At 36.8% G+C, this 27,511-nt stretch overlaps 2 protein-coding genes across 3 annotated transcripts in view; both read right to left on the reverse strand.

The window, feature by feature from the left end:
- Nucleotides 1-9,585, reverse strand: part of TRPC4AP (transient receptor potential cation channel subfamily C member 4 associated protein) — a 29,986-nt gene extending 20,401 nt beyond the window's left edge. Inside the window, exons 1-2 of the mRNA XM_014059004.2 lie at nt 9,361-9,585; nt 581-709 (exon numbers count right to left, since the gene is read on the reverse strand). Of these exons, the coding sequence (XP_013914479.2) occupies nt 581-709; nt 9,361-9,531 (300 nt within the window). The 5' untranslated portion in view covers nt 9,532-9,585. The remainder of the gene's footprint in view (nt 1-580; nt 710-9,360) is intronic.
- A 4,941-nt stretch (nt 9,586-14,526) lies between these two features.
- Nucleotides 14,527-24,186, reverse strand: EDEM2 (ER degradation enhancing alpha-mannosidase like protein 2). 2 transcript variants are annotated; one of them, XM_014059005.2, is made up of 11 exons: nt 24,001-24,186; nt 21,403-21,513; nt 20,218-20,257; nt 19,808-19,913; nt 19,055-19,180; nt 18,421-18,632; nt 18,050-18,191; nt 17,264-17,388; nt 16,707-16,851; nt 15,348-15,469; nt 14,527-15,079 (listed from the first exon to the last, which is right to left on the reverse strand). In XM_014059005.2, exons 1-11 carry the CDS (start codon nt 24,105-24,107, stop codon nt 14,582-14,584), a joined length of 1,734 nt encoding a protein of 577 aa, XP_013914480.2. In that variant the 5' UTR covers nt 24,108-24,186; the 3' UTR covers nt 14,527-14,581. The 2 variants fall into 2 exon arrangements, with proteins under 2 accessions (XP_013914480.2, XP_013914481.1); XM_014059006.2 differs by lacking the exon at nt 24,001-24,186 and adding an exon at nt 23,787-23,933.
- Nucleotides 24,187-27,511: the final 3,325 nt, after the last annotated feature.

Here is a 27,511-nt window from a genome sequence, read left to right on the forward strand (position 1 = left end):
ATTGAAATGGTACAACTGTACATAATTATGCTTTGAAGAAAACGGACATGATTTAGTTTTAATAATGTAGAACGAGATTTATTAAATTAAATTCCATATATTGATATACACTATATACATATAAATTGGGCATGATAACAAAATCATTCTAGATATGCTAATAAACAGAAATTTTAAATTGTTTGTATAGCAGTGATAGCCTGGACTAATCAGCATCACCTCTATTATAGCAATAGTTTGAAACATTTTCACCAGGAAGAAAGGCTAAATAGCAATGGGGAATGCTTAGTTCATGAAAAACAACTAAATAAAATAACATGTAGTAGGAACAGAGCAGTATGAGTTGGAACATTATACTGACATCATGCATACAGAATATGCGACAAATTAAACATTACAAATTACACAGTAACTTTTGATGTTTAATCCACATATTCTAAATATATGGATATTATTCAAGATTGTGATTTTGTAGTACAATGACTTACACAATAAGTTACTAATACTGTTGATCATTGGCTTGTGATTAAGAACAGTTTTAACACAGTGATGTTTGATTGAAAATGATCAATAATCTTACCTTTAAGATGCTCTGGCATTGAGAAAAATCACTATTAGCATGGCTAGTCTCATAGAGCTTTTGTAAGAGCAAAGGAATTCCATTCCATTTTGCTTGTTTGTCTCTTTCTTTTAACAAAGCTCCTGTGATCTGCAAGACAGAGTTTCAGTTTACAACAATTTTATCATTAAAGAATACTTATTATAATGCTTCCAGACTATGTATACATTGATCACTTTTCCAGTTTTCCACTGCACCAGAAATTAATGCCAATTTCTCACCTCATTAGAATTTGGGGTGCCACACATATATTTAAGTTTCTATTTGTGTTATCAGAAACATGGGAGTTTACAAATGAGTTCTAAATTTGAAAGACAAACTATTGCACTGAAGATGATTGCCACATACAGCGTTCTTTCAGTTCTTTGGCATTTGGATCAATGATATTTGTTTCACATATCATCAATTTATCACAATTCCAAATATCATTGATTTTTTTCTTTTTCTTGGAAATAAATTCAAATTTATGATTATAAAAAAACATTTTCTCTTATAACCACTCTACATTGAACAGACAATGGGAAAATTAGCTATAGCAGGGGTGTCAAAATGGTGGCCCACAAGCTGGATGCATCACGCACAGGCCATGCCCGCCCCAGCTCTGCAAAGGCAAAACACATCACGATGTCATGTGACATCACATGATGTGATCGAGTTTAACACCCTTGAGCTATAGAATTAGAATTTTCATTAATGATAATTTGAAGAATTATTTTGCTTTTTCACATTTTAAAATCAAGAAATGTAGACAACTACTGAAAACATTTTAAATAGCAAAATCATTATGTCAATAGCAGAGGATTCTTATACTATTTATTGGGTCCTATTTATGTATCTATCAATCATCAGTAATTTCCCTCTCGCCACACTTTTTTCATTAATTATAGAAGACAATATTACAATTTGGTGTTTAGGGAAGAGTAGGGAGTTGGCAAAGAAAGTAAGAGAAAGAAATCCTCCCCTTAATTTTTGCTGAGTTAAATTACGAAGTTATCATCTCTTGTCCTATCATGATGTGACCATTCCAGCCATTTTTGAAATGTTGGTTTATCGCATTAGTTACTAAGTCCCTATAAAATCCATTCTTTGTTTGTTAAAAAAAAAACCAAGTAAAGAAAAAGTAAGTGAAGAAAAAAAAACTAAGTAAAGAAAAATAAAGTAAACTAACTAAGACTAGATAAATATAACAGACAAGGTAAGAGAAAGTACTGGAAAGTATTTTTCTAGTTCACTATAATAAAACAGCAAATTTCTTATTTGCAAGATGTATAGTGCATTTAACATTCTCACAGAATACCCTTCAAACAGAACTCTTCCATCCACCTGCTACTTATAGTGTAAATATGCATGTACCATTTCCCCCCTTAGGGTAGGGTTAATATTTAGACTTTAAAGTCAACCATTATTTCAGAAGCCTTTTTGAACTTCAGGATTGTTTCAATCATATCAGTCTCATATTTGAAAGCTTATATTTGCTATTCTAAATGATATTGTTGATATCAATGTGTCTCAGCAGTTTCTGATCACAAGTACAGTATACTTTTCTATTTACCCAGAGAAGGAATAATTGCAGGGATTTTTCTTCACAAAGAACACTCAGCCCCATTCATCTGTGGCAGTGAAACAAGAATAACATTTTCTTCCTCTTCTAAATGGCATGAGCCATATACTGCTATTTAATGCAAGGATTCATTTTCTGAAGTTTTATTATTACAGTTTTATAAAAATGAATAAATGGAGAATTCAGTCTCACACAAACAGAAAATAAATGCCCATTTAACATTATCAACTTTTTTGAGGCATATTCTGGAAGAACCCATATTTTTGTCTGTCTTTGAACTCCCTTTCTTTACATGTTCTTTCTTTTTAATTTGCTGCACTAATGGTAGAATCTCTTTCTTGTATTTGCAAAACATCTTGGACACAATACTTATCGACAAAACACAATTAAAAAATATAGTAAATAAATGTTTCTTTACGAATCTTCCTCCCCTCCCCAGAAAAGCAGCAAGAACTTTTGATTACAGTATCTCAAAACCATGGTCCTTGCTGATACAAAATGTATCTATGCAATACTTTGTAACACTATGCAATCCTTCACTTTAAAAACTATTGTAACTCCCCAACAATGGAGCTTTATCCCTGGGCTGGCATCATAAAGCCCACTGGCTTTTGCAAACTGTACTTGATTTTCTTGGGGCAAAGAAAATTCCACAATATTCAGTGCACACAAGTTTTTTTTTTTTAAAGGCACTTCATCCATCAGGTGAACAGGAAGGAAATGCCAAGAGCGTATATGAAAAAGGTAATATGAGGTTGGCAGGGGCTATATTTGGGTAGGGGAAGGTATTTATTTATTTGTTTATTGTGATTATATTCTGCTGCAATTAATACCAACTTTGAGTGCCTTTAGTATCTATTTTTTTGTAAATAAGGTTAAAATATACAATAATAATTATACAACTATAACGCAATATAGGTTACGTTTGACTTACGACCATAATTGAGCCCAGAATTATGGATGTAAGCTATGCCAGTCATTAAGTGGATCACCATTTGACCAAGCCCAATTTTACCTCCTTTTTGGTGGCAGTCATTAAGGAAATCATCATGGTTGTTTAGCAAATGCTGCAGCCGTTAAACAAATCCATAGAGTCAATTTGGATAATAAGGTAAGCAGCATATAAATTTAATAAACAAGTAGTCTTCAACAGGCATTTTCTGGAAGTAAAACCCAATTCTGGCCAAAGAAAGGCCATACACTGCAGTTACGTAACTACGGGATGCTGCAAACATCCATAAATGCAAGCCGGTTACCAAGTGGCCAATATGTGATCACATGACTTTGGGAATGGAACCAGCTATTGGAAATCTAGGTTGAAAGTAGCCCCTGGGGTGATCTGTCGTACTTTCAAATAATCGGAAGTGACCAATCAAGGACTAACTATAATATAGATCAAAATTTAACACCAGAGATCAACAAAACAAACTACTAAAAATAAATTAACAAATAAAATAGCTCAACCTCGATCAGCCCCCAGGTGATCAGCGGGTATATTTCACATTATTTCTGCCCCCAGGGGCCTACAGAAAAAGCCAAGTTTTATTGGCCTTTCTAAAACCCAACCGGCTCCATATAAATCCAAAGAGCATGTTGTTCCAAATAAGGAGTGCAGGGATTGAAAAAACTACCTTTAGGGCCTTCAAATTATTACAGTCTCCGAGTGAGAGTCCCTTTTATTTGATTTTATCAGATAGATACAAATGGTTGGGAGAAGGTAGTCTTGAGGTATCCGACTCTAAGCGACTGCTGGCACCAGGACAGAATTTCAATTACGATACATCACCTGTTAGTCCAGAAGTCAAGGTGCAAAGATGGGTATCATCAGTATATGGTTGACACTAAATCTGTGATAACAGATGACCTACCCTGGTGCTTTCATATAGAAACTAAAGAAGACTGGAGAAAATGCTGACTGTCTATAGCAACTCGTACACAAGGGGCTTAAGATTCTTTTTTTTTCTTTTCTATCAAAAGGAACTGCCCCATTATGGAGAACAACAGCAATCACCAGCTCTTGTAGGTGGCTCAAGAAAATAATTATGATTGCTGGTATTAAAAGATGGTCCTCCTCCCTGCAGAGTTAGTAGCATCGATCAATTCAAGGCCAATTAGAGAGTGATCTGACCCTGAAAAGAAAGAAGTGGATGTCCTATATTCAGATTGCATCATATCAGAGCTTAATCAGGTGTTTTTTAAAAATACAATACATAAACAGATTTAATACACAAGCCTGCAGTCATGTATGTGATATGGGCAGTTATAACAACTGAATAAATGAATAAATACATAGGAAAGAGAAGTGCTTTAAACATTCTGCGAACAGCCAGATCCTACGTAGTTGTTAAGTTTTGTCGGTGTTCAGGATATTTACTCAATGTGGCTTGAAAAAATGGAGATCCTTACTTTAACTTTATCCAATTTGAACTCAATTGTTTAAGCAATCAAAATAAGATCCAAATAACATTTTCCACAAAACATCATCTATAGGTTGACTAAATGTAGACATACTGTATGCAATTGTGCATCTTCTTAATACCATAATTTGCAAAGTGAGAACCGTCAGAGAATCTGTGGCACACAGATGCAGCAAGCAATCCTACTGCCAAATACTCTGCATTCACTACTGGAATAAAAAGTATTCTAGGTAACATTTCAAGTTTATTCCTATGTAATATCACTATGCATACTTACACTCTTATGCTTCCACATAAATGTAAAGTTTTCTGTAACACGCAAGACTTGAAAATACAGTTGTTATTCAAGTGCTATTTCAAATACAAAGAGGTTCTGTATACTGAGATAGACTAAACCGTGTGACCTTAATTACAACTGCCTTCAGTACCAAGCAGATGGGAATCATTTACAGAAGAGAGCCATTGATATTTATTCAGGGAAGGTTAAAATGACAAATATTTTTACTGAAATGCTGAAAATTATAAATCTAGTAATCTAGTTATCAGTAATGAGTTAAACAGACTTATGGTACACTGTAAGGTCACTGTTGATATTAGATTACTTTGCTCTTTATTTTATGTGGTTTCAGCTATCTTGGGGTTCTTCCTCCAAAATATTTCTGCTCATTCTATGATAGCCTCTAGGGCAGGGGTCTCCAACCCTGGCAACCTTAAGCCTGGAGGACTTCGATTCCCAAAATTCCCCAGCAAGCAAGGACCCCTGCTCTAGGGAATCTCTGCTGGTGATGCCATCCCAAGGAGAAGTGAGAGAGAGATAGCTCAGTAGATAGGCTTTCTTGATGGTTGCCCTGATGTCATGAAATAAACAGCCTTAAAGATGCATTTGGTCCCTTTTGTTCTTAGCATTCAGGAAGGCACCGAACTCTTTTTAAAATAAGCCATTTGCTATTTGAATCCAATGATGAGTGAGCAACCATTGCTTATTATGCTTTGATGTGGGGAAGGGTGTTGGAAAGATAGTTTTTTCTAAGTTGTACATTGCCCAGGGTTTTGTTGACAGCACGATTCAAGAAACTTGTAGAATAAATAAATACCATTGCCCTTATTATTATTATTATTATTTGCAAAAACTGATGTTTAATGCCAGCCACTATGTATATGTAATGGGACAAATGATTTACATGTTATGTGTTGATATAAATGGTAGCAGACAGATCTTAAGACATTATGATGTTTCATCTATGCTAAACCCCAACAAATATCATAATTAAATACAAATAGATCTCACTGCAAAAATAAGTTTGCTATAAAAAGCAACTGCAGTGGAAGAGTGTGAGATATAGTTTAAACATGATTTCAGGTACAGAATGTCATGCTTCAAGCAGTGATATAAGTATTGTCTTTTCTGTCCCTTGCATTGTCAAATATTTGTTATCCATTGTACATTCCACACTGGTTAAGTATCTCTATAAAATTCACAATCTAATATTATTAGAAATAATATTATACAAGAGGACTGGAATATTTTTGTTCTGTGACAGGTTGAAGTACCTGGCTGAAATAAATATTAAATATTAGAAATATTAAAAGGTATTTAACTGTACATATTAAAATATAGTATTAACAGAACTGCACTAAAACACTAATACATGAATGGTAATGACATACTGTACATTACTGAAAGTCAATTTAGATAATAAATAAATAAATCAAGCGTATTATAATATACAGAAAAAGAATCGTATGTTTTTCAAAACAATACACCCATCTAAAGCAGGGGTATCAAACTCACGGCCTGTGGGCTGGATGTGTCACGTGTTGGCCCTGCCCCTACTCAGTTTAGCGAAGGGGGAAGTCCTGATACATCATGTGACAATGCCGTGACGATGCAAGTTTGACTCCCCTGATCTAAAGCAGCATATACTTAAACTACAAAACCAATGTTTCAATCCCATCCAACTATAACGTTCTCTAACTTTTCTTTCTTTCCATCACTGATTTTTCCTTCATGTATTTTTGTAAATATACAATACAATACTAAAAATTAAGTCACAATTAAGTCATCAATTTTTACTTGCTTTCTGATTTAATATTTTATAAATTATTTCCATTTTAGAATAGACAGAAGAGACCTTGCGTCCTTGTATTTTAGAGATAAGAATTGTTGGAAATATAAAGACATATAAAGATGATTTCTAGAAAATGAGAAATATTAACACAACAAATTAAAAAGATAAGATATCTAACACAACAAATAAAAACTCCTAAACTCCTAAAATAATGGCTTAATCAAAAGGAAGATATATTACTAATGTTATTAACATTAAAGTAACCTATCATAAAGCAAGATGGAAATGGAAAGGAGCCAAAAATAAAATTCTTAATTTTCATTTATTTACAAAATAATCTAACACACCCAACACAATGTTGATGGCTATAGGGAGTTAGAGTTATTTTTTGCTAACCATTTATCAGCCTAAGCTAGAAAAACACTTTGCTCAGGTGGGCATGACAGTACCAGTAATACTCCTCCCAAAGGAAATCAAAGAAGTGGAAAGAATTTTTGGAGGACAGAATAAAAAGTCTTGCAAAGTTGCTCCTTTCCACCATTTCACATCAACAAGGCTTGATGTGAAATGTACATCTATAGCTCCTCTCTCACTGGATTCACAGGGGCTTTAATTGCCTGCATTTTATGTACTGAGAATTTAATATATAATTTATCAATGAATTGAGAATTCCCTTTTTTCTAAAAAATACAGTTCTGTATTCACTGAGGAATAAAAATAGAAAATAGTTGTGGGATTGATTGATACACAGTACATAATACATATGGATTTCAGCTATATCAGCTATTTCAAATTTACTATAGCACAATCTTTAATATTAACTTTTCTAATTTCTATATGAAAATATATTTAAACTAATAATTATGTTCTGGTGGAATAAAATTAAATCTTTATTTTCTCCCATTTTCCCACTTTAATTTTCCAATCTTTTAAACAAAGCTATCAAGAGCAACTGCATACAGGTATTACAGCAATGGAAATCTAAAATAGGAGTAATGTAATTTATAGTCATTTATATAATCTAAAAAACTAAGTGGTAGAGTTTATTGCTCTATCACCATTTGCAAAGAATAATTTAAATATGCAAATATATAAAATATTATGGCTGCAAAGTAAATACAAAAAATCCCTTCAATATCTCTAACAAAAGGTAAACTACAATACAATCTGAACACCTGTGGGGAAACATATCCCTTAGGTATAAAAACCATTCAAAAAAATCTAATACCTTAGGAGGAACTAACATGTCTGCTTTTCTACGCTGTTTTAAAATAACAACTTTTGGCAGTTGTAACTTAAATCATGTCTCAGAAGTGATTGCACATCATTTAAAAGTGAAAGGAAACAAGCCTTTTATTATTACTATCATTTGCTAAATTTCAGTATTTCCTTTTGGGTGTCATAAAAAACCAGGAAGATAAAATGAAGAAACAATAAGAATTTACATGTGAAAGTAATATTAAAGAGCTTACTGTTCATTGCCATTGAAATGTAACACACAATGAAGGCAAATTCTGTTTAATTAATTGAATATCACCATTATTTTGGATTTTTTTATTTAAAAAATGAATTTTGAATGTATTATTTCAGTGACAGAATTATATACCTTTTCATATGAACTGTCCACTGACCTATGGCTCATTCTCAGTTTTGGGTTATATATAACCTGAATGTATCAGAGCAAGACTAAGCAAGAGACGTCACCTACCAATTTCAGTTGACCTGAACACCTGTAATAAGATGCTGAACATCAGTCACTGCCAACATTCTGCTCTGGTACATAAACGTCAAACACAAATCAGGAGCAAGTCACAGCAACAATTCCTGGGAGCTCAGGAAGCTGGATGGGTGACTCTGGGCTAGTCACAGCCCAACCCACTTCACAGGGATATTGTCATGGGGAAAATAGGAGACATGTCCTATTTTAATATCCCAGTATTAGGTATGTTCACCAGCTTGAGTTTTTTTAAGGTATTTGAAAAGTGGGATAAAAATATCATCATCATCAACAACAGGGAAGGGAATTAGCATACAGGCACCTATTGTGTACCTTGCATAGGAGGATGCTAGCAATTCTCAGAACCCCAACTCCATTTATTTAATTTTTTAAAATAAGCTAAACTAGACACAAGAACAATTCCCCCCCACCAATGCCATCACTCTGCTAAACAAATAATTCCCTCACCACTGTCAAACCATTACTATTACTATTAGTCTTCTCATTGTTCCTGTCACCCATCTCCTCCCACTTATGACTGCAGGACTTTGTTGCTTGTATCCTTACGATTTATATTGATATTGTTTTCTGATTGCTTATTTGAACCCTATGACAATCATTAAGTGTTGTACCTTATGATTCTTGACGAATTTTCATGTCTTTTTATGTACACTGAGAGCATATGCACCAAAGACAAATTCCTTGTGTCCAATCACACTTGGCCAATAAAGAATTCTATTCTAGTCTATTCTAAATCGACCAGGTTTCCACCTCCGCACAAAAGCTATCGCCCTACCAATCCTCTGAAAACGGAGGGAGTCCAGCCGGAGCATCTCCCGTTTCTGCTCATTATTTCCCTACGAATAGGGAGGGCGTAGCCAGAGACAGCGCAAATCCTCCGAGGGCACCGGTCGTCCCGAAACTCCCTCCCCGGCTTGGCCCAGCCACCCCGCGGAGTCCAGCCGAGCCTGTAATACCTGTGACCCCCGCGTCAGGCCCCGGCCGCTGAGCTGTGCATGCCGAAGCTGGGCCAAGATATTGATGGGCCCTCGCTTTGCTTCACGCCGGCCGAGCGTGCAGGAAACGGGGTCCGCTGCTGGTGATAGCGCCGGCAATGCAGCTCCCGCACCCCCTATGGTGGATGCCATAGTCGCTCTTGCCCCGGCCAGACGCAAACAGGAAGCTTCTCTCCTCTCGGAGCTTTGTTCGGGGACGCCTTCCGGTCGAGGTGGGACGGCGACAGGAAGTGTTCTTCTTTTTCTAAGGAATGATGGGAAATGAAGTCTTTGGCCATAACTAGGTTATGTACTGTACTGTACTTTATGCTAAGAGAAGGGAATCGCTCTGAGCAACGTCAGCAAAGAGAAAAACGCTGCTGTTATGTCTTCCGGAATGAAAGACAGCACTTCAGATTTTATGTCGTCCAAGCTGCCTGGCGTGGGGAGATGAAACTTGATATTCTCTACTCTTTCTTGGTTTCCCCCCCCGTCTGTTGCTGATTAGTGGTCGTCCTGATTTTTATGTAAAGATCTAAAATCCATTCGAGCATAGATCTTCAAACTTGGCAACTTTAAGACTTGTGGAAGTCCATTAGAGGGTGTCGGTCCTGTTCCCCCAAAGAAGCTTCATATACGAGGAACCAAGACCAGTTCTGCAAGACTATTGTTATTTAAGCTCTTCTCTTTTTATTATTGCTGAATTATTTTTTATGAATTATGAACTATGTTTCTGTAGTGTATATTGGAGGCGATAACCCTCAGAGCTGTATGCAATGAAATTCCATTTTAATGTATGATTAGTGTACATTCATGACAGTAAAGTTAATCTAAGTCTAAGTCTATTCCTGGCTATTCGGGATGGGGTTTTAAAATTTACGACCCTGAGCTCTTCCTCAGTAGCATTTTGAATGCCATCCTGCCTTAGAGGCTCATCATTACACACTATATCATATCTATGTGATTTTTACAAATAAAAAAATACAGAATCGGTTTATTATTGCCTTCTGTAGTGCAGTGTATAATGAAGTCTTTGCTTTTATCATTGCTGATTGTCTGCATCCAGCATCTTCCTGTAATCGCTGCTGCTGCTGCTTGCTTGCTGGGATGACTTTCAGGCTTGGGGCAACTCAGCTACGAGTATATTCTTTTGGTATATAGTCTTGCTGTCTTTTGCTCATCCTTCCCAGGAATATTTCACTTTCACCCCAATGGGACAATATAGCAGGATTTAAGAAAAGTCCCTAGTAAATCCCCCAAATATGCTGGGTAAAGTCAAGCAGAGACCAAGCAATTAAGTCAGTGAAAGCAAGGCGCAGTTGGGTCAGGAGATTCTGGGTGCCGATTTTCAGCAGATGCTTGCCAACTTCGGGCAAGATATCATAGAACTATGTATACTATTAAAAGATTCTTTAGGCCATCATTTCCAAACCTTTGCTCTAAACCCACAAATGCCACAGAAGCACCTCAATGACTGAAACTTTTGAGGATCTGACAGGAGTCCTTGTTTGGCATGCCATTAACTGAATGGTTGTTGAATGTGTGGTTGTAACACAAGGACTACATATATATGATTAGCAATCATAATTTATTTGAGATATTGAAAAAGGAATTGATTGCACTCAAGCTTTCTCTTAAAAGCAAGACTTAGAGATAAATGGGTGCTCTCTTCAACATTGAGTTCTTGAATTAAATCTTTCTTGTGTAGGTTGTCTTTCTTCCTCCAACCTGTTTTTTTGTGCTTTTCCTACAGTTTTACTTAATGCTCATTTTATACAGCACTCCTTGGGTGAGATAAGCAGGTTTTAAATTTGATAAATTGGAAGAATGGTGTTTATACTGCGCACCTCCACATTACAATACCATTTCCAGTACATTATACAGCATTTGTAATGATTACTGTATTTTTGGAGTATAAGATGCATCAAGGCTTTGAAGAGGCAAATTTAAAAAAAGTAGGTAGATAAATAGAGGGATAGAGAAAGAGAAATACAGTAGACAGGTAGGGAGAGACAGGGAATAGGTAGGTAGATAAAGGGATAGAGAGAGAGAAATAGAGAAATACAGTAGGTAGGTAGGGAGAGAGTGTGTGTAGGTAGTAGGGAGAGAAATAGAGAGAAATACAGCAAATAGGTGGGGGGAAGAGAGTAGGTAGGTTGGTAGGTAGAGGGATAGAGAGAGAGAAATAGAGGGAGAGAAATACAATAGATAGATAGGGAGAGAGAGTAGGTAGGTTGGTAGGTAGAGGAAGAAATAGAAATACAGTAGATAGGTAGGGAGAGAGAGAAAGTAGGTAGAGGGAGAGAGCGCGGGAGGGAGAGGGAAGGAGAGAGAGAGAGAGAGAGAGAGAGAGAGGGAGGGAGAAATACAGTAGGTAGGTAGGGAGAAAGAGTAAGTAAGTAGGTAGATGTTTCCAGGTGTATTTATCCATGTCCTGGGGAAGGAAATTGCTGACAATCTGCAGCACCTAAGACTTTGTTTCTGCTAGCACAGCACTTGATCAATGTAATTCTCATCAATCAGTTAAAGGGCTTTCCAAAAAGGGGGGAAAAAGGTTTTGTACTCTGCAAACATCCCAAAATGGCCCGTTTTCCACAAAAACGAGCCCGTTTTTTAAAAAAGGCATGAATAGCCTTGTGGGGGCTTGCAGAGTGCTCCTGGGAAGGTGGGGCAAAAACGAGCAAAAAACGGCCCGTTTTTTTCAAAAATGGCTCATTTTTTCAAAAACGGGCTCATTTTTTTGTCAAAAGAAATTGCCTGCATAGCCTTATGAAGGTTTATAGAGTGCTACTGGGGGCTTGTGGGGGGAGCAAAAATGGCCTGGTTTTTGCTCATTTCTGCCCTCCCCAGCTCCAAGGAGCACTCTGAAAGTCTCCATAAGGGTATGCACAGCCATTTTGGTGAAGGAGGTGGAGCTTCGGTAGGCAAAAAAATGCTGTATTCGATGTATAAGACGCACGCAGATTTTCCAAGATTTTATATATAACACAAAATGAAACCAGTCCCCCCCCAGTTTTTAAATCAATTACTTCTGAACTACCTCCTATTTCACTTACATCTTTTTTGCTCCAGTCTTACAGTTTGTTTGCTCAATGATCTTGTAAATTACTTATAAACTTCTTAAACTCACCAAGATTATATTAATGGTTTTACTATACTTAAGAATGAATAACAATGAAATCATTACTTAAGAAACTAATTATAGTATATAAACATTTAATTTGGAAAGTGGAATTTAGCATCTCTATCTGCAGATTTCTTCAAGTTTGATGGGCAAATTGTCAGAATACCTGCATCTTTTCCTGTGCTCACACAGTAGTCTTTGCAACTACATGATTTCAGAAAGAGCACATTTCACTTACAGCATTTAACAACTGACAGAATGTGCTTATTCATGCACACTCAACATCTTGTTTTGTCTTCCAGATCTGGAACTCTTTTCTATCCTACTGAGCATAGTTTGAGAACTTCTAAAATTTATACAAATGGATGAGACCCATTGTTGACAGTCCTTTAATGGCATTTCATGAAGGAAGAGATCCTAAATCTCACAGATCTTTCTCAATTTGTGCCAAAATATTCATTCAAAAATTTCAAGAGGTAGATTGTTAGTTATACCAGTCTTAATTGGTCCTTTATATTAATATAAATATAAAATATTAGTACAATGAAAAGGAAAACACAAGTTCATTCTATGTAATTAGAACACCCATAAAATAGGAGCTCTTATGATTTTTTTCCAAAGAAAACCCATCCTAGGTGAACTGCCAATATAAAACATCACATTTTGAATATTTCAGTGTTTGTAGCACTTTCAGCATTCATTTATAATTTAAGCAGGAGACATTGGCCAAAAATATAAAAATAACTTACCAATGTTGTGACATAACAAATGTGAGAATTTAAAAAGACAGTGTTACCTCATACAGAATAAGCATACACTCGTGTCTAAAAATTTTAATTGTCAGGAGTAGAAAAGTAAAAATGCAAAAAAGAAAAAAGAAGATTTTTAAATATCTTCCTGCATATGCATGAAGTAGCAGTCTAGCAATTTCTTGCAGCCTCTTTAATTTTTTCACCTCTGGCAGCTGCCTGTTTGCTTAAGAGGTGATTTGCAGAGAAAAAAAAAACCTAATGAAGCTTGTCTACTTATCCTTCCTTCAGCGGGATACCTGTACTGCAATGAAGCCATCTGTTCATTCTGTGCAAAGGAATCCTTCTGTTCAATCTAGATCCATAATTCACCCAAAGGTACTTTTTCAGGCGGCAACTGGACTTTGTTTTTTCTTTTGAAAACGTTTTGCTTCTCATCCAAGAGGTTTCTTCAGCTCTGACAGGATAGTGGGGAATGGAAGGATTTATATTCCTTGCAGGCAGCTGGTCATCAGCATCCTTTCAGAGGATCATTGAAGCACTTGGGAGGTTTATGTGTATCCTCAGAGTTACCTGAGTAGTGTTCCTGGTTCCTGTAATCTGCAGTTTTTCCTCTGGAAATCCATTCCTATTTCCAGAGGAAAAAAGTGTAGAACACAGGAACTATTTCGACTACTCAGGTGACCCCCGAAGACACAGATAAACTTCCAAGTGTTTCAACAACCCTCTAAAAGGATGCAAATGACCAGCTGCCTGCAAGGAATATAAATCCTTCCATTCCCCACTATCCTGTCAGAGCTGGAGAAGCTTCTTGGATGAGAAGCGAAATGTCTTCAAAAGAAAAAAAACAAAGTCCAGTTGCCTTCTGAAACAACAACTTTGGGACAACCATGACCTGGATGACTGAGAATCTCTATAGAGCCTTAATTGACTGAGCATCACTGAAAGAACACCCTTGCTGTCATTGCTCAAATGTTATTGAAGTAGCCCAGGATAAATGTTTAAAACACGACCATCACAGCGCACATCTTGCAGTACTACCAATCACCCAGACATCTTTGCCTTTTATTTCCCTTGGTTTTGAAAAATATTGAAAACAAGGAATGCAGGAGGAATCAGGGCCTAATAAAATCAGAAAACACTGTAACTAATTTTTCATTTTCAAATACTTTTGATTTCCAAAGTGGATCCACGTAAAGCAAATGTATCCTGCTTTGAGAACTAGCGATTCCTGCGGCACGATGTTGTGTATTCCCAGAGAAACAGTGGCAAAAATGCAAATAAAATTCAAGTTTACTGATTTCAAGACATCTGAATTTCAGAAAAGAAATCATGCATTGTCTAAGAAAACCTGTCCCATAACAGCTAGTTTTGAGTTGAATGATTGACTGGGGCAGCTCAGTAATGGGACCGTCCTTTTTCCTTTCTGGTCTGAGCCTCCTTGTCTCTTGTAATCTTCAGAGGAAGTATCAGTAGAATCTTTTTGTCCATTTCCCATTTTACTTGAAGTTCTTGTAAAAGCAAACTTCTTACTCTTATTCAAGGAATAGAATTCCCTCATTAAATTTTCAACCTCCCATTGTTCTTCTTTTTGATTCCGGCAACAGTGCAGCGCAGCAGGATCTATAGGATGGGCTTCTGTGTTGAAAATATATCCCCCAGCATCAAGAATACATTCTCCATATGGTGTTGGTAAGACATCAAAGGATGATCCATTGTTATGAATGAAGTTGTCACGGTCAAACAGTAGATACAGATATTTCACTGTTTCAGCCAAGAAGAAGGACTCCATACGGTTATCTAATCTGTGATCTCTTAGGTCTTTGATCTTAAAAAATAAAAGCAAAGAAGTGGTTATGTTGAGATGTGAAAACTTGCCATATGGCACTAACACCTTACCAATTGACTGAAGCTGGATTAATGACAAACCTCTGGGGCAATTCTGGTATTTCTACAGTAGAATCAGAATTCAAATTGCTTATGTACTATAGAAGAAACAAGAAGATGCTTTTGCTGGCAACAAGGAAGACTTGCAAGGAATAAACTGACCCCCCAATATTCCCACAAACAAAAAAAGTTTGGAAGAAACACTTAACTGTTGCAAAGCCACATTCAACTTTGCTGATTTTTTCTATTGACTCCACCACATCTCTGCCCAGCTCTAAAAGTGTTGGATCTTGTGTAGCTCGATACAGATACATTGCACTCTCTATTAGTTCTGTAAAGCAACAAACAAAAGAAATGAAAGTTACTGAATATGTACTGAATATAATGAATATAATAGCCAGTTTGGTATAGTGGTTAAAGAGCTGGCCTAGAAACCAGGAGATTGTGAGTTCTAGTACTGTCTTAGAGGCATGAAAGCTTGTTGGATGGCGACTTTGGGGTAGTTAGTCTTTCTCAGCCCAACTCACTTCACAGAACTATTTTTGTGGGGAAAACAGGATGAGAACCAGAATCATGTACATTTGCTACTTTGAGTTACTTGTAAAGTAGTAAAAGCAGGATTAAAAAAACTCTAAATAACAACAATAGTATATAATGCCCAAAATGCTAATTGCTCAGTCTTATAAACACAGTTCAAAATAAAATTCTTCAATATAGTGCTTTTTTACTAGCTAAAGCTTGATACAAAGGAGCACATTTTTATTTATGCACATTTCACCTGTTATTCAGTATAAGTGAAAAACTGTTGTTTAGCTACCTTGAGCCAGATGAGAATAAATCTGTTTGAGCCATTTGGGCTTTGCTCACTTGGCATTCTATACATTTGATAGAAAAAAAAATCTTTTTTTAAAAAAAAGTTTTTAATTTTTTTTTTATTCTCTTACACATTCACATAGTTATTGTCCTTACTTATCTCTATCACTTTTACATATTTATTTTTCCAGCTAAAAGGTTAAAATATACATTCTGGGTTCATCCCATACACCTATTTTGTATTATCCCCATCCTATTTTTTTTCCTTTTCTTTTCACCCTCTCTCTCTTCTCTGCTTCCTTCCTTCCTCCTCTCTCTTTCCTTCTTCCCTTACTTCTCTCCTACTCTTCTCTTCCTCTTCCGCCTCCTACCCTCTCTCCTTCTCTTTCTAGACCTTCTCTCCTTCCTCTCCTTTCCTCTTTCTTCGTTCTCTCTCCTTTTCTCTCTTCTTCTCTCCTGCTCTCTTCCTTTTCTTTGATAGAAAAAATTCTTTGGGCCACTTAAAAGCAAAGTATAGCATCAATACTATGGGCTAAACCAAATCAGGTTAATACTCTATGGGGATTTACCCAGGAATTCCAGAGCTATTGACTAGATTGATAAAATAAAATAAAAATTCTGGAAGAAAGTAGTAACAAAGGATTTCCACATTGCTGCCAAAAATGTCCACATTGTCACCAAAAAGTTGAGGCTACTTTGAGGAAGACTTGTCTTTTTACTGTAAGAGAATATATTTCTAATATGTTCATATTTACCAGGTCGAAGGGGGTATCCCTCACGCTTTTCCACTGTGTAGCCCTGAGGGATATTGTAGAACTCAGGCAGCCCACCAAACTGCTTCCAAACAGTGTAATAATTGAGAAATGTTCGCATTGCACTATCTATGTCTCCAATAAGGCTCTGGAAAAAACAATTATGTAATATGTATTTTTTCCTTTAACAAATAAAACAACTACACATTACCATCTCCTGAGATGATGAATGATGGCATTGGAAAGCAAGTTATGATTTTTAAAAACTGTCGAAAGACATACTTAGACATGTGGGTTTAACAGCTTTTTAAAAATAATTTATTTCTATCCAAGAATAATTCCACTGGATTCTTCGTGAGAAAAACAGGGCACACTTTGATAGAAAGACAACAGACATCTGCATTATAATTGTAAAATTAAAATTATACTTAGTATTTAAGTTTAAGATGAGATTATTCAACTTATATTTAGAACACAATCTACAGCATTAGACACTTACACTAATAAAATTTATACATATATATTTTAACTATGCTAATGAAGTTTAGAGCAATTGTTACCTGTAAGCCAGGCCAGAAAGCCTCCAAAGATTGAAAAACTGGCATTGAGACAGTTCCTTTATACATTTGAACCCACAGATACCAATCATCAAACTTGGTGTAGTTTTTTATAGCTTTATTATAATCTAGAGTGAAAGGAAAGGTAAAAACCAATGACAAGTATTGAGTAAGAAATTAAGTTTCTAATTTCTATATGAATTTCTAGAAACATTTAATAAATAAATATTTTATTATACATCTTTTCAATGTATCATGATAAAATGGAATATACATTAAATATTTAAGGTGCAATCTTCCTTTTATGCTTAAACAAAAGAACAGTAGCATAAAGAGGGTCCAAAATTAGTATAAAATCTGGTCACTAACCAGACATTTTCAAGACAGATGCTATTCCAGGAAGGAGGGGACAAAACATAAAGTATCTTTAAAGCTGATATATGTAAGCAAGATTAAGTACAGTTACACAGTGAATGTAATTATTTATCTCACTGAGGTTTATGTACATAAATCTTAGTGAAGGTATCTTGCAAGAGGCTAAGGCAGAACATAAACACTGAATATTTAAAAGGCTTAGATGGCCAATAATTGGAGATAGGAAAAGAAGAAAATGCCATCTGATTTTGAGTGACTGAAGGAGAAGACATAATGACTGGGTAAGGAATAATGAGAAACATATAAAGGAGGCATTGTTTTCCTAGAGTTTTTGTCTTTGGTTTCTTATTCCATACTAAGTATATTGCACTAAAAATAACTTGAAGTACACATTGCATAACCATAGGAACTCACCTAGAAACATGGACATCAGCTCCTCATCCTGCAGCAGAATGGCCCCTTTAACAAGGTATTCAAAGTAGGAATCTACTCCTGCTCCAATCCCAGCATCCTGGGCTACCCATTTGGCAGTAATAACATCAATGTGATTACCTACCTGAAGGAAAAACTCCGTTATTAAAGGTTTGGGTAAGATTAACATGGTCTTGCATTTCCTTTCCATTCAGCAAAAGTTATATTTTGCTAATCAATGGAAGCTTAAAAAATAGTATCTAATATGTAATACAAATAATTCACTTGTAGCCCTTTCAACAGCATTTTCATTGCGCCATTGTAATTCTTAAGAATTAAATCTTGGTTTAGAATCTTCGGTTTGGGATACTCACCAAGCCAATATCAGAACGATTTTTCCAGAGAGTCTTAAGAGCCCTTCTGGCAACATCTTCAAATACTGTGTCCCCTGTAAGATAACTTAAGGTAGCAAATTCCACTATAAATGTACCAATCCCAGCAGTACAAGTAACTGGTGTCTCTCCTGGATTTACTCCATGTAGTAAATTCACTGTTCCATATGGCATTCCAGTTGGAGTCTGAAAGGCTTCAAAACAAAGTTTTGAATATTATTAAATATTTACAGGGCTTGAAAAGGTATTATCAAGGCCAACTTTCTACCCTATGACGTAATTAAATGCACCATGGTATGTTTTATAAAGCCAACACATTGGCCCAAAATATACAGGCTGCTATTAATCAAGGCAACATGCAATCTATGTTTTCACAGACATGCCAACTTTTAGTAACTTTTTCCAGTATACCGAGGGCCACAATTCTTGATTTTCAAATAATGAGATGGCCATCTCTTTCTATTTGGCATCCAGTGAACCATTGGGAAACTTTAGGAGTTTCTGGTATGTTACTCACAATTCTATATTCTTTTCATGTAGCATGTAGCCTACTATGCCCCCCCCCCGCACATAATAGGGGGCACAAGAAATGATAAGCTTCAGCAAGAATGCTCACCTGGCAAAAGTTTTCGAGCAGCATCCTCTGCCATCCTTAAGAGGGGGCCAGAGCACGGCCATCCTGCTTCTACTTTAACACCAGCCTTCTTTGACAGCAAATGAGCAGATAAGAGACCACCAACCACTGCAAAATACAGATCAAGGTTATTTACAAGCAGTGGATTGTGCCAAGGACAAAGGATATACATACAGCTGCCCTTTAGTTTTGTCATGGCATATTCGAATGAACCAAAGAAATAGTGAGGCCTGCAAATGTCCTTTGCTTTTCAATAAAGGTAGAAGAGCAAGGCATTCAATTCTACTTCTCTGAGGTGATGCTATAACTTTTAACTCAGCAACAATTTTGCCTTTGATCACTGCAAAGGAATTTTTTAATGAAAAAAATTGAGATTTCATTATGCTTATTCAAAAGCCATAAATGAAGAACAAGCATTTTGAAAAATCAGACAAAGATAAAAGCAATTTACTAGTTTATATCAAAGATCTCTAACGAGCTCCCTTCCCTAACTTGATATCTTCCATATGTGCTGGAATTTTACTTCCCTAATCAATAGCTATGCTGGGTAACGATTATGGAAATTGAATCTAAAATATCTGATAGCCACCAAGTTTGAGAAGGCTGCTGGATGTTTATGGTAGGCAATGAAACTGTGCTCTTGTTAGTTAGGGAAGTTTTAGAATCTTCTTTTACAATCTATATTGCAAATCAGAGATAATCCATATTATTTTGCAAGATTCTTTGCCAACTCACCTCTGATATTGGTTTCAAAGACAGAAGCATTTACATCAATATCAAAATTTATGCCCTCCTGCAACACACTAACAACTCTCTGGAATTCAGAGACATTCCCCAAAATCTGGAAAAAAAAAGATTTGTAAGACATAATCTTACTAAAGGATGAGAAGAAAACATTACCAGATACAAAACACTGCATAGCCATAATCCATCTTTTCATGCTCAGGGATTGAATGTGATATCTAACTCCTTCATGCTTTCAAGACATGAACCATCAAGATGTATGGAAAATGCATCATTCTTAATCTCCCAAATGGAGAAACAGAAACAACAAGCATGGAGAACAAAAGCTATTCTTTGCTATCTATCCAAGGATATATATAGAAAATGAATGAATGAAAAATGAAGTTATTATCAATACTTACTAGCAGTGTATCCAGGGCATCAATCAATGTGAGAGAAAAACTGAAAAAAAAACCATGAGGGGGAAAAAAAGCAATGGCATGAGGGAAGGGACATGTCAACCATAAGTAACATGTTACGCACACTTTTTAATCTCAGAAAATGTCAGAAAAAAATCCACGTTGTTGTATGAATAAATTTTAAACAGTTTTGATATGCTCAACTTTCCAAATAAGAAATCATAGATCCATTTCTCTGAGATTACATCACAATCTAAGTATATTTTTACAAATAACGTTCATGTATCAAAGTATACACTTGAAGTTGTTGTTAATACAGGTGGACTCATATTATAAACAAATACTATAGATTCACTGCACATAAATACTGGAATAACTGGATTGGACACTTAGATGTCCATGACAGGATTAAAAGGCCTTTACATAATGAATGTTGTTCTGTGTCATATTCACAGATTATCTCAGACACCCAGGCTGCTTCTGCTTCATTGGATTTATATACCCATCTTTCTTTCAGAACCCTGTATAATCCTATAGAAAGGGCATATGTAATAGCGTCTCCAATTTCCCCCCAAATATCCTGTGAGGGAGGTTAGCCTGAGAGAATGAATGGCAAGGTCAAATAGTAAGCTTCCATGGCTGAGGGTGGGTTTAAAACCTGGGTGTTTCTAATCCATTCCACCAGAGTAGCTTTTCATAGCTGAAGCTATACAACTACTATTAATGAGATGTTGTCTTGTTTTCATTGCAGTTCTATGCAGTTTGAGGCTTAATATCAGCTTCCCCTAACCTAGATGTTTTCTAGGTGTGGGAACTTTGACTTTCAGGATTCTGCAGGCAACATAGTTGTTGCTAAAAACCTTTGGAACTGAAATCTATAAATCTGTCCAGATTGGGAAAGGCTAGTCAATTTTCTCTGAGAAGATGTGAATATGTTGTTTTTTCTGCCACAAGCTCCAATTTCTTTTGTATAGCTATATAGGCTGAGAACCACCTATGGCCCCCACAAAGGAAAATGATTAGAGAGACCAATGAGATTACTTAATTTAACAAGCATGCAATTTAAAAGTAAATATGCCCTTTGGCTTGACAAAATTATGGACCCCTGTCCTAGTAAATTGAGATATTCTGTAGCAAGCTGCTACTTCAAAATTTCATAAGAGATCAATGATATTGATTTCCCAGTACCTTCCCCAAGTGTCTTGCCCATCACATGTCAAAGGACGCAGCTCATCGTAGGGAAAGGCATTTACCAGATAGTTATCATAAGCATGATAAAACATGGACTTGACTCGGTCTCTAAGGAAGAAAAGAAAGATATAATTGTAATTTTACTGAACATGACTAATACAAAACATTGTTTTCCCTCAAAATGCTAGCATACTTTCAGTGTTTCTAAGGACTTCAGCCTTAAAAACCAATTCAAATATAAAAGTCTACCACCTTAAAAGCATAACATAAAAGCTATATTGTATGTAATGAACAGTGTTTCAAACATTGCTATTCCTCATCATCTCATGTTCATATCACAAAACTAAGGGTAATGAAGGGTTTTTCAGGACTACATTTAAATTAGAGCTTCAGACACAATTGACACACAAATGGGGTTGTTGAGAGAATAGCTACCTGAAGTGGAAGAGAAAGACATCTAAAGATGAGTTACAAGCCCTCTTTATAGATTTATGCAAGTTATCCCTTCATTTGATATATTACAATAAAAATACAATCACCATGCAAATTGATACATGTATTGGAATGCATACAAGGGATTGGGCAGGATGAATTATTTCTGCTATATGACATGTCTTTTAAATTCACAATTTCATTAACCTTTTAGCATTATTACATTTGATGCACCTTAATTGCTTATTCAACAAATTATAAGAGACTCAGTAGGAATAATTTGATTTAAAACAACATTGATGAAGAAAGTACCACTTATTAAGCTTCTCCTAGAATGAATTCAACTCTTAAAATAGCGTTTGCTGCAAGATGTATGTATAAAACAGTTGTCACTTGGATGTGGCAACTCCATTCATAGCAAAAATAAAAATAACTTAACTCCATTCATGAGCCAGAATCCAAGCAAGTTACCAACATCTATTTCCTAACCAAAAATCACTCTGGTTCAGTAGAAAAAGCTGGGATTATAGGGTAACAAAAAGGAATGCATTTGTCATGGAACTAAACAGTTGCTTAATATTATAAGAGTTCCTAATTTATTTATTTATTGAATTTATATTGCTGCCTACTGGTAGATGGATAGTTATATAGGTTTACATAGTAAATACATAATTATTTTATATACCAGTCTTTCTCCTCCAAATACCAATTTTATTAAAGGAAACATTTAACTTAATAACATAATTTCAATATCAAATCCCTAAATTGGAAAAAAATACTAAGGACATTTTTAAACAGGAAAAAAAAAATACTGTGGGCAAATTATATCTCAAAGGCCTGCATGAACAAACATGTTTTTGTCATTTAAAATTCCACAAGGGGAATAGCTACACTTCTCTTGGGATTGAGTCCCACAGTTAAGATTCCCTCATCGCGGAGATCTGGTCTTCCTGTATCATGAAATATCAGATATGGTCTGCTGGATGGAAGCAAAAGTTACTGTTATCTCTTCGTTGCCATATGTTAGTTGTATGCATTTTTGAAGTTCCTATCTAGTAATCCTGTTATGAATTACTCATGTTGGTGGGGTAATTTCCTTGCCCATTTTAAAGCAAAACATGTTTTTAACTAGCAAGGAAAAATAAGCTTTGCCCATCAGATAGGAAAACACTTTATGATATAATAGAATCTTGACATTAAAGGTAGTCCTCAAGTTACAACCAAAATTGAGCCCAAATGGTGCTAAGAGAATATTTGTTTAGTGAGTTTTACTCCATTTTACAATTTTTCTTGCCACGGTTGTTAAGTGAATCGTTGCATTTGGTAAGTTAATGAAGTGAATCTGGATTCCTCATTGACTTTGCTTGTCAGAAGGTTGCAAAAGGTGATCGCATGACCCCAGGATACTGCAACTGTCATAAACACAAACCAGTTGCCATGCATCTGAATTTGGATCACGACCATGGGGATATTGCAATGGATATAAGTGTGAAAAAATGGTCATGTCACTTTTTTCAGTGCCCTTGTAACTTTGAATGATCACTTTGTTGTAAGCTGAGTATTATATCTTTCCTCCTCTTTTTTTTCTTCCTTTCTTAATTTTTACTCGGATTTTTAATTTATAAACCTTAAAGTCTCAGTCAATATCCTGCCAGAAGACAATGTATTCTAGACATTAAAGTTTCAGAAGACAAAATTAGATTTCAGGCAAAAAAAAGAAGTTTTCACTGAATAGCAGCAGTATGACAGGCTTGCTTTCATTTACACTTGTAAGCCTCCTGGGATTTTTTTCTGCTCCTCTCCACCTGGTTGACTCTCTGAAATGAGCTTTTCCCCAGTTTTTTTAAAAAAAGGCTTTTGTGTCATCATTTTTCTATCAGAATTAATCAACGGCCCGCCCCGTCTTTGTAATATTGATTTCATTCCCTTTTGTAAGGGCACTCACACACCTTTCTTTGCAACTTCAGAGAAAAAGCCGGGGAATTTGCACACGTGAAAGTTTTGCAGGTCCATGTTTGCCCTTCAACAGAGGCGCCAAGGAGCTTTAGAGGTCAAGTCCCGCCTGCCTTAAAGCCGAAAGGGTAACTCAGGGAGTCCCGCTGCGCCTTCTCCGGGACGGTGGGGAAGCAGAGCTCTTGAACTCAGGACCCCCGTCCGGCTCACCTGTAATAGTTGACGTCGACCTCTTTCCCGGCGGCAAGGGAGGGTTGCCCAGGCGAGTGCAGCACCCACAACAAGAACCAGCCCAGCGAGTGGAGTGAGCGCAGCATCTACGAAGCGTTCGCTACCGGGGCTTCCCAATACACCGCTCGGCAGCCATCTAGAGAGGGACCGCGCACCCACTTCCGGGTTCCGCCTCCGTCCCTGCCCACACCCCCAGCTCTTTTTCCCCCCGCGCTCCAATCAGGAGCATCGGCGTACTCAGTGCTGGCGTTAGTGACGACGTAGGATGAAAGGATTGGTTGCTCTGTTGCTCTGGCAATGCGGCTGCGCCAGAGGCGTTTGTGCTCCAGCTGCTTAGTTTCAGGGCGTTTTTGGTGGTCTCTGAGCTTGCTGGTTTTCTTGCAGACGTTTCATTATTTAAACTAGGTAACATTATCAGTGCTCGATGTTATCAGTGTGTGAATCAGAAAAAAATGGGTTGCTTAAAAATAATGTCATGTTTTACTGTAGCAGATAACTGTGTGTATTGTATGCCAGGTATGAAGAACTGCATTTTGACTATTAAAGTTTTTCTTAGTAAAGATCACAAGCATTACCCTAATCAGTTGAGGGTCAGTAGATAAGTAAGGAAACCTTGATTTTATTAGTTGAATTTCAATCATGGGATGATAATCTGAAATGAATTTATATCTGCAGATACATACATACATACATACATACATACATACATACATACATACATACACACGATTTTTTTTTACAACCCCCGGTATGCCCAAATATAGGAGCAATAGCAATAGCAGTAGACTTATATACCGCTTCATAGGCCTTTCAGGCCTCTCTAAGCGGTTTACAGAGAGTCAGCATATTGCCCCCAACAATCTGGGTCCTCATTTTACCCACCTCAGAAGGATGGAAGGCTGAGTCAACCCTGAGCCGGTGAGATTTGAACCGCTGACCTGCTGATCTAGCAGTAGCCTGCAGTGCTGCATTTAACCACTGCGCCACCTTGGCTCAAGGAGGAAGATCACTACTTCCATTCTCTGTCCTTCGGCTCATCACAAGAGACCATCCAGGCAGAAACTCATTTTTTTTTTTTACTGTTGCCTTTTTGTTACATTTTGCTGTATTTTTACAACCCCTGGTAAGCCCCAATTATGGGAGGAAGCCAACCGCTTCCATCATCTGTCTATCGGCTCGTCACAAGAGTCCATCACGACAGAAACCCAATATTTTTACTGTTGCCTTTGTTATATTTGTGTTTTTTTATTTGTGCTGATAAATAAATAAAGGGAGACTAGTATAGATCTATTTCAAGCTATTTAGCTCTCATCAGCTAGCCATACCCTTACTGGGATTCAAATCTGTGCTGTATTGCATCTTAGGCAAACGTCTTAGCCATTAAGCTACAGGTCTCCTCCTTATCAGCTGAAGCCAGGGAAGAAGGTATATATTTAGTGTCACAACCCCTGGTAAGCCCCAATTATGGGAGGAAGCTAACTGCTTCCATCATCTGTCAATCGGCTCGTCACAAGAGTCCATCACGACAGAAACCCAATATTTTTACTGTTCGAATACAGCACAGGTTCGAATCCCAGTAAGGGTATGGCTAGCTGATGAGAGCTAAATAGCTTGAAATAGATCTATACTAGTCTCCCTTTATTTATCAGCACAAATACACACACACACACACACACACATACACATACACATATATGTATAACTGCTAGTGATGTCACAGATGTCTCTTCTCTTATATCAAGACATGGAAAAAGTGATGAATATTTAGGATTGCAAAGCCCTGGCAATCCAGATATTATTTAGTTACAACTTCCATTATTCATGGCTCTTGACAAGTCCATTTCAAAAGTCATCTCAAAGGCGTAGACCTTGTATTAATATATTTATCCCTACCTCTACCAATAGCCATGTGTGTTTTTATGACCATGTGAGATTTTCTGTCTTATTTATAGTCTATGAAACTGAATCCAAATTATATTTACTATGAACACTAAGAAGTAAGTTTAAAGTAATTGCACTGTCTGTTTGTTTGCTTCTTTTTGCTCTTCCTGGTGTCATTTTCAGTAGGATGAAAAGCTGACATCAAGAATTTTTTACTACACCAGTTGACTGTTTCTTATTATTTTCTATATTTCCATTGTTTTCCTCAAACCATTGTAGGAAGTTATCACCCAGTCCTCTCCCAGAAAAATGAAATATCCTAGGAAATATTGAAAAGGCAGAATATTATATTTCCCTGGATGTGAAAAGGAAGAAACATGTTTTAAGAGAGAATAGGTCCCTGTAGCTTCCTGCCCCCACTCACTTTGTCAGTGGGCCATTAAAAAGGCCAAGCCAGTCCCTTTTGCATAATAAAGAGTTCTCCCCTTCAGCTCCAGGGAAATGGGATTATGGCATGATAATATTGGCCCTTTTCCCAACTCCTCACATTGCATCTCAACCGAACCTGGATTCAAAACACAGCCTAGAGAGTTGCCCCTGCATGGCTCCATGGGAGTCTGACAACCAATCAGAATACAAGCTCAAGATCAAAGGCCAGAAAGGGCATAAAACCAGGTACTCATTATCTCAGCCCGCCCTTCTCTTTTCTCCACCAACATTGAAGCATGTGATCACCTTTTCTGTTCAGGACTCAAGCCATGTGGTCCTGTCCACCAATAAACCATCTTTCCAAGCAGCCTCCATGTCTCCAGTGTCTTTTTCCCCACTTGGAGTTGAACCCAGAAGGACATTTCTTTCACAACCACTTTCCTATAGCAGGGGGATTTAGCTTGCATTCTGTTCCATACCGACCACAAGGAAGCACCACAAACAGTGATGAAATTACTAATTGTTCAAAATTTGTTGTATCATCAACTTAAAGATATCAACTCCCAGAATTCATCAGCCAAAAATCCACACATCTTAAAGGTGCCAAATTTGAAAAAACACTGGTTGAGACAAATTAAACAAACACCAATTCCTTTGCAGGCTGCATAGGAAAGAGCTATAAAACTGGGTAAAATGTTCCTAGCATACAGCTAGCACTTCATGGGAAACATCTACTGTCCACCAAGCCAGAGTCTCTGATAATTTTCACAGTTCTTCAATTGCTGCAATTTATTTTAAGAATGTTCAAAATGTACAAGATGTATTTTTACACTGGAAATAGTTGGTCAACATGGATGCCTCTCCCCCCACCCCCCAATCCCTTTTAATAAGATGGAGATCAGGTGCAAACAAAGAAATAAATTGACTGCAGAGAAGCGGCCTCTTTTCCTGAATTGTAAGGGGGGGGGTCTCAAGAGGGCACAAATGGAGTAAGCAGGGGGATAGAAAATGGAACAGCACCCTCCCAGAGATATGTACGGTACTCACTCTCTGGAGTTCCAGAAGGCTCTGTTCCCTGGGCCTGGGAACCTTGGTGTGCCTAAGGAGTCTCTATTATGGGGCTGGAGTCTTTATTGGAACTGGAGCCTTTACTGTTTTTAATTGGTATGGTTATTTTTGT

The sequence above is a fragment of the Thamnophis sirtalis genome, unplaced genomic scaffold (genome assembly GCF_051295495.1).
Source record: "Thamnophis sirtalis isolate CommonGarterSnake01/CBP01778 unplaced genomic scaffold, rThaSir2_p1.2 scaffold_7, whole genome shotgun sequence".
NCBI classification, from domain to species: domain Eukaryota; kingdom Metazoa; phylum Chordata; class Lepidosauria; order Squamata; family Natricidae; genus Thamnophis; species Thamnophis sirtalis.